Here is a 7,405-nt window from a genome sequence, read left to right on the forward strand (position 1 = left end):
TCAGGTCTGTGTATGAGGGGCACACAGGTGTGCACACACAGATAAAACTGGAGGAGTTGAGGACTTATTTTCGATGGAGAACTGAAAAGGCACTAGGGCCTGAGACAGCAACAGGAAAATTAAGTGCTAGATTATGCTTCGGGGGAGAATAAGGTTGATTACCTCTTTAATGTGCAGAAAATCTTTGGCCTCGAAGTTGACCCCAGAGCCCTGGACCGGGCACTCCTCATCCAGCACCCCACAGTAGCTGACATTGGTCCTCACAGCAAATGCCACAGGTTTGTGCTGGGAAATTTGATCACCAGAGCAATGAGAGAGACCAGAACATCTCTTGGAGGAAGGCAGGCAGAGGCCCCAGATGAGAAGCCTCTTGCCCGCCACACACACTTTTCCACACCCTGACGTGACCCTGCGTTTGCTCCTAGCCTGGCCCCCTGTTGGCAGGTATACCTTGGCTCTCTCCAGCTGCTGCTGAGCCTGGCTCTCCACTTCTCGCCTGGCACTCTCCCGGTCCTCCTCCAGGGAGACGTCTGAGTCCAGAGAGGGGCGGCTGGTGTAGGAGTCGGCTGAACCCTGGGATGGGAGAGTCTGTGTAAAAGGCCCCTCCTAACCTTAATGCTACTTCTCCACCTTCTAGGGAATGATTTGACCTTTTACACTGCTTCTTGTGTGCCCCCCAGTGTCTCTGAGGCTACAGGGAGGCTGGCCCAATCCATGTGTGCAAAGATCAGGGCCCCTCTGCCCACACCTATCAGAATAGAACCTTCACTTTCCCCTCTCTTTTCTCCCCTCTACCATGTCCTCTGAAGCAGAGGGAAGGGAAAAATACTACATATGATGTATTTGAGATGTTGTCAAATCCAGGAAACCAGGCCCTCTTTCTTATCCATGCTAGCCTGAAGCAACCTGGCCATTATCCCTTTAAGACAATTGGCAAGAATACAGCTAGCCAAGAGATGCTGGTCAGAGCTAGGCATGGTGGTGCACACCTATAATTCCAGCACTTGGGAGGTAGAGGATCAGAAGTTCAAGTTCAACTGCAGCTAGAAAGAGGAAAAGCCATCCTGTGCTACTTGAGACCCTCCCTCCAAAGAAGAAGAGGGGGAAAAGGAGGAGGAGGAAGAGGAGGAGGAGGAGGAGGAGGAAGAGGAGGAGGAGGAAGAAGGAGGAGAAGGAGAAGGAGAAGGAGAAGAAGAAGAAGAAGAAGAAGAAGAAGAAGAAGAAGAAGAAGAAGAAGAAGAAGCCGTCAGATGGGGTAGGGGATTGAGTAAAGGCATTCTCTGCTTTAACAGGATAACAGGATGACCAAATCCATGGAACCAACAGAAAACCCATCTCTAAAGTCGTCCTCTGATCACACAGTGGCATGTGTGTGAGCTTACACACACATGTACACAGTAAATTAAAACACATGCATGCGTGCACAACCCTGTCCAGATGTGGCCATTTGATCACTAAGGCTTTCTTAGAGTTTTTTGTTGCTCTTATTCGAGTCAGGGTCCACTATGTAGCACTGGTTAGCCTAGAACTTTCTATACAGACCAAACAGATATTTGCCTGCCTCTACCTCCCAGATGCCAGTGTGCCACCACCGCCCGGCTTTTGAAATCTGTTAAACGAATGAATACTTGCCTTACAGTGTGAAGATTGGGCCCAAAGTCGCAAACTCCTAGACTTGACCTCTCCTTTGCTCTCCCCACCCACTACTTTCTTTCCTCCCACACATGCTAGGACTGGAAACTGGCCAGGTGTCAGCAGCAAGAAGACAGAATGAGAAAGCAATACAAAGCTATCTCCTGGGCACAGGTGAGGCTATCACACCTACCACCTGGCCTGTAGCTCCCTTGCCTTCCCCAGGGTCCAAGGGATAGCAGGCCCTGGAGGGAGGCTACGCTGGCGCCAGGCAACCCAGCTGAGATACAGGACCTTGGGGATGGGGTGCTTTTGGTAATGTGAACAAGAAAAGTCTTTGAACCCCGCTCATAGTAGGATCTTAGAGTAAGGAGTGTACATTTGAAGGGTTGCAGAATTCATCTTCAAGACCATAAAGAAGATGCCAAACTTTGAGACAAGCAGCTGAAAGTTAAGGTAACTGGATTAGGGAAAGGGGGATCTTTTCTGAGACTCAGTTTCTCCTTACCTGCAGCTGTCTGGAGGGACTCTTCCTTGACAGCAGCACAGAAAGGGTAAAAAAGAGTGTGTGTAGAAAAAGAGGTTTCAGAATGTCCAGGTTGAAGAACAGTACCTGGCATCCTCGGGCTAGGGGGCTAGGACCAACTACTAGGCAGCAGGAGTCAAACTCTCTTCGGAGAAGGCAAACACATACCTGCTGTCGACCCTGCCTCTCCCCCAACCCTGCCAGTGTAGAGACCTGGAGTCTGAGCTGGGGGCTGTGTCTATTGTAAACCAAAGGCTCAAGGCAGAGCCAAAGCGGGAAAGCCTTTTGTTCTGCACAAGTGGAGGCTGTTTGCTGCTCCCCAACTCTCTGGTCAAGGCAGAACAAGGCTGAGTCCCAGAAAAAAAAAACCTTGACATGGCGTGAGGAACCTCACTCCAGGACGTAAGTGCTAGCTGCAGGGTAAGGCTTGCAAAGCTGGGATAAGGTGGGATAGAAGCCAGCAGGTGAGAAAGGCCAGAGCAAGGCAGGATGACCACCCACTGTGTAAGTACGAGGTACTTCCTAGGTACCCAGCAGGTGTTGGGAGAAGTGTGGCTTTGACCTCTACTGATGCTAGCTCTCAGCCTAATTTAATCCTCTGGGTATCTGGGGTATCTAGGCTGGATGAACTCTTAACCCTGTCTAGGTGAGAATGACAGTTCTGTCCCTAAATTGTTTAATGAGTTGTGTCCTGAATGGGAAGCCACTTTCTGCAATTCCTATGTCCTTGGGGGATTGTCTGTGCTGGTCTGGTATCAATAGGAAGGTAGGAACATCCGGTAGAACACGTTAGGGCCTTGTCTCCCCATCCCATTATGTCCCAATAGACAGAGTCTCAGCACTCTGGAGTCACTGGAGTTGGCACAGTGCCCTGGTGGTTGCCCCCCTTGCCTGGCGAGTGTGTGGGCAGGCTGCAGCTCCTCTCTTGCCTGGCACGGGGGAAGAAGAGGAGGGAGATGAGCCCAGTGGATTTATTTAGAGCCTGATCTCCCTCCTACTGCTTCAGAGGGGGCCTCAGGGAGAGCAATGAGCTAGCAGGAGGAGGCAAAGGGGGGGGGGACCCAAGAAACAGAGGGTCAGGAGGGAGCAATGGGTCAGCAGGCTGCCCTCAAACTGCATCCACAGGCCAGCTTATCTGGCCTGACTTCTCAGCAGGGATGAAAAGGGAGCACCCAAGGCCCCACGGCCTCAGACAGGTCTGTTCCCGAGCTCATCTTGGCACCCTGGGCTACACCAGCTGTCCCTTCAACTGTTAGAAAGAGGTGCCCACCAGAGCCTTGAAAAGCATCTATCTGCTCTACAGCAATGCAATCAGCCCCAGAGCCCCGTGGAAAACTGGGTCTGGCAGGAGCCTGGTCCCAGAATCGACTGCCATGTGCCTGTCCTGAGCCTCACTGTGCATCTGTCCTGGGTGTGAGACAGGAGATTTGACCCAATCCTATCAGGGGATAGTGGTCCTTTCCCAAGAAGGCTCTCCTGTGGAGTGCTTGCCGGAAGACTGGCAACTCCAAGGGGCTCCGAAACTGCTCCCCGCTCTTGTCCCATCTTTCCAGGCATTCTTTCTGCTTTCTGAGCTCCGGGAATCACTGCCTAATGAGCTGATTTGTCTCAGTGGGTCAGGAGATAAAAGCAAAGAGGAGAATTAAATATTTATTGGTTGCCTGGTTCTCTGAGCAAAGAGCTTCCTTTCCATCCCCATGCCCTGAGCTCCCCTAGCCTCACCTCCAGGTCCTCCATGCTGAGCAGGAGCTCAGAGGAATCCTTAGCAGGGGGGCTGAGAAGGTGGACTGAACTCAGTCTGAGGGCCCACCCGTGTGGTGGCTGGCCTTTGGAAGAAGCTGGGCTATAGTCAGGGTGAGGGGTCCAGGTCATGCGCATGGGTGGTGGGCAGAGAGGGATAACAGACATCGTTAAGTTCTAGAATTCCTATCTGCAGAGGCTGATACCCGACTCTCTAATGTTCTTCCAGATCCCCAATTTGTCATTTACTTGAGGCACAGGTCCGGTGTGTCTCCCCTGAAGCTCTGCTTCTGTTCTGTTCAGACCCCATAAACCCAGAATTTAGAACTACAGACGTTGCATTTTCCCCTCTAAAGCCTCGGTGCCAGGGCCTTCAGTGCTTCCTCCCTCTGCCCCTTACGTCTTGAGCTTTGGGGCTACCTGCTCGAGCCTTCTCCCTACACTGTCCCTCTGCACACACCCGAGTACCTGGGAGACCTGGCCATGAAAGCCCACATCCCCACTTTCCTAGAGAGGCTCCCTTACTTACGCGCCCGGCCCCGCTGTCAAGGCGTTTTTCAAAGTCCTGAACTGGGGGAAGGGGTGAAGAGAGAGGTGTCATCCCAACTCCCCCACCCCCACCCTCCCCGTGGGCACTCACCGCCTCCGAGTCCTCAAACCCGGGCACGTAGGAGTCGTCATACATGGGGGAATCCGGAGGGGGGGGGAGCGAGCGACGCCGGGGGCGAGGACGGCGGGCCGCGCCCGAGATGCCACCAAGCCGCGCAGCCCTGCGGGCGGCGGCGGAGAGCGCGAGCGCGAAGGAGGGAACGAGCCGCGAAGACCAGCTGCTCCTAGCTCAGATCACCGCTCCCCTCCCCACCCCCCAGCCCAGTCGGTCCCACCCCGAGCGCGCCAGCGCGGCTGAGGAATCTGCCGCCGGCTTCCACAACAATAGTGCCCGCCCACCTGACCCCCTCCCGGGAAGGCGCGGGCGGCGGGGCCGCCGGGGCCGCGGAACCGGGCGCACAAGAGCCGGGAAGGTGGGTCCCCGGCACCTCTGGGGCCGGGGCGACAGGGAAGGAGGGCGGAGAGGCTGCAGGCGGGGCGGATCCCGGCAGGGAGGAGGCGGGGCGAGGAGAGATGCGGAGACAGGGACTCTCGCAACCCAGGAACTGCTCCGCCGGGAAACAAAGGGCTGGCGCGGGGGAGGGGAAGGGGCGAGACGCTGCTACTAGACGCGACCCCAGCGAAGAATCGAGAGGGTGCGGAAGCCGGGGAGGCTGGATGGAGAGAGAGGAGGGCTGGAGGCAGAGAGGACGCGCAAGACAGGAAAATGGAGAACTATAGGGGGGCGGGCAACGAATGGGGCTAGGTCTCAGGTGATAGCGCAGTGTCGGCTCCCTGCACGTCCAGGAGACTCCCAAAGCAAACCCCACAGTGGTACTGAGGAGAAATGGTTTGGAGATCCTAGACCGGTGCCATGCAAGCAGCTCCTGCCCCAACAGGTGCGTGGCCCTCTGTGTTCCGGGCTGCAGCAAAGGACCGACCCTTGAAAGGGGGAAGTTCGGGTACTCTGGCTAGGCCTCCCCACACCTGTTGCACGGGCAGATTTCATCCAACTTAAGCCATGATGGATATTCTCTTCCTCACTTCCCTGCCAAGGATTGTGACAGACATTGCCACGGCATCCGTGGGAACTCGGGCAGAAAGGGGCTGTTTTTGGTGAACCTAAAGGGAGAGATCAGCCAGGCCTGGTGTCTTGCCCCCTCAGCCCAGTTCCTTTCCATTCCTAGGTCCTCAATCCCAGTCCAGGACTCTGCCCATCCTTTCCTTTCCTGCTCTACAGGGAAATCAGAAAGCCACACTCTGCAAGGAAGGGTTAATGAGATCTATTAGAAGGTAGCACGTATGGGAGAGGAAGACCACCCAAGCCACCTGCTTTCTCATCTATGTCTCATCTCCCTGTTTCCTTGGCAAGAAAAAGACGCGGGGAGGAGGGGGGGGGCTCATCTTATGACACCCTAGTCTGTCTCCTTCTGTTAGAAGGATTGGCAGGCAACTTTATTCGAACCCTTGCTACTAAGGGCAGCAGCCGAGCCTGGGGTAGACAGCCAAAATTCACCGCTGAAATCCTGCATGTGTAGGGGTTAGTCAAATATTATATTCTGTGTCCCTAAGCACCACCTGTGCCTTCCTTCCTTTTTCGTTCCAGAGGGTGGAGAGGTAGGTACCGAAGAGTAAGCCCCTCCAGCCTCTCTCCTGGAAGGTTCCTGTCTGGAATCTCCTTTCCTGGCCTCTCATCTTAGGGCTCCCCACCCATGGAGAGTCCTGGGTCTGTGGATTTGCTATTAGCAGTGCCCCATCCTCACACCTTGTTGCCTTCATTCCGAGCTGGGACAACTGGTGTCTAAGTCTGCCCCTGAGAGATCCGTTGCCATGCCAACCTCCTCCCCAGGAGATGGGTTCAAGTTCCCCATACCTACAGGCATCCCCTGGGTCCTGCAGGCACTTGGTCTTCCTTGCCTCCACCTGTACCTCTGATTGCTAACCAGTCCCCCTTCATTTCTCACTACAGTCACACCTACCTAGTTTAGTTATCATGCTAATCTAGCTATGGCAGCAGGACTAAGGAGGAAAGCCCAAAGCCTGCCAGGAAGCTGGGCAGATCCCAATTCCTGAGCACCAAGTGGGGAAACTGAGGCAGGAGCTGGGAATTCTACACCACAGGGAGGCCCCTAGCATTCCAGCTGTTAGGTTGCTCCCTCCCCCCAAGGAACTCAAAGAGGGTCACAGAGGGAGCTTGGCACAGCCCTCCTTCCAATCTAGCCCCTTTCCCTGCTCCCCATCAGCCCTGTCTGCACATTTTGGAGGAGCAGCCAGTTCCAACCTTCCCTTTCTCCCCCCCCCCCCAGAGGTCCCTGCCTCCTGTTTTCACTCCCTCTCCGTGCTGCAGTTTCTCCCAAATGCCGGAGCTTTCCTCCCACCCCTCTGGGGAGGGGGCCCCAGAGGTTACCTCGTTCAGCAGGAAGGTTGCGCTGGAGTCAGAAAAAGACATAGACCGGGCTAGTGGCCTCTCCCCCTCCCCCGGGCCAGGGGCTCCGAGGCGGGAGCAGGACCCAGCCGCGGCTCTGCACACTGCTCCAGTCTGCACGCCTGGCCTCGCCCCACGCCCGCCCAGCTCCAGTCGCCCGCTCCCTCTCCTAGCTCCTGGTTCCGCCCCTTTTCCTCCCCCCTTCCTTTCTAGCCTCCTCCTTCAATCTTTCTCTCACTCCCAGTCCCTCCCCACTTTAGTCTTCCCTCTCTACCACCCCATTTTTCTATTCATCTGGTATCTCTCACCGCCCTTCTATCCTCACCTCGCTTCCCCCGCCCCAAGTCATCCCCTCCCCCTCCACCGGGTTTCCAGAAAGGGCATGGTCTGTGGAGCTCTGCCACCGCACGCAGAGGGCGGGAAAGGTTCAAAGACAAGCAAGGCACCGGAGCTTTAAGGGGGAAGTTCGGCTCCCTCCAGGCCTCGGCTTGGAG

At 55.5% G+C, this 7,405-nt stretch overlaps 1 protein-coding gene across 2 annotated transcripts in view; it reads right to left on the bottom strand.

Annotated features, from left to right (window-relative positions):
- The window catches only part of Cacnb3 (calcium voltage-gated channel auxiliary subunit beta 3), a 12,967-nt gene extending 5,939 nt beyond the window's left edge, over positions 1-7,028 (bottom strand). Inside the window, exons 1-3 of one of the 2 annotated variants that reach the window (XM_005353958.3) lie at positions 6,894-7,028; positions 451-573; positions 163-285 (exon numbers count right to left, since the gene is read on the bottom strand). In XM_005353958.3, the coding sequence (XP_005354015.1) occupies positions 163-285; positions 451-573; positions 6,894-6,935 (288 nt within the window). In that variant the 5' untranslated portion in view covers positions 6,936-7,028. Of the gene's footprint in view, positions 1-162; positions 286-450; positions 574-4,538; positions 4,686-6,893 lie in introns of those variants that run through there. The other variant, XM_005353957.3, reaches the window with a different exon arrangement.
- Between the last annotated feature and the right edge of the window lie 377 nt (positions 7,029-7,405).

The sequence above is a fragment of the Microtus ochrogaster genome, chromosome 15 (genome assembly GCF_000317375.1).
Source record: "Microtus ochrogaster isolate Prairie Vole_2 chromosome 15, MicOch1.0, whole genome shotgun sequence".
Taxonomy (NCBI): Eukaryota; Metazoa; Chordata; class Mammalia; order Rodentia; family Cricetidae; genus Microtus; species Microtus ochrogaster.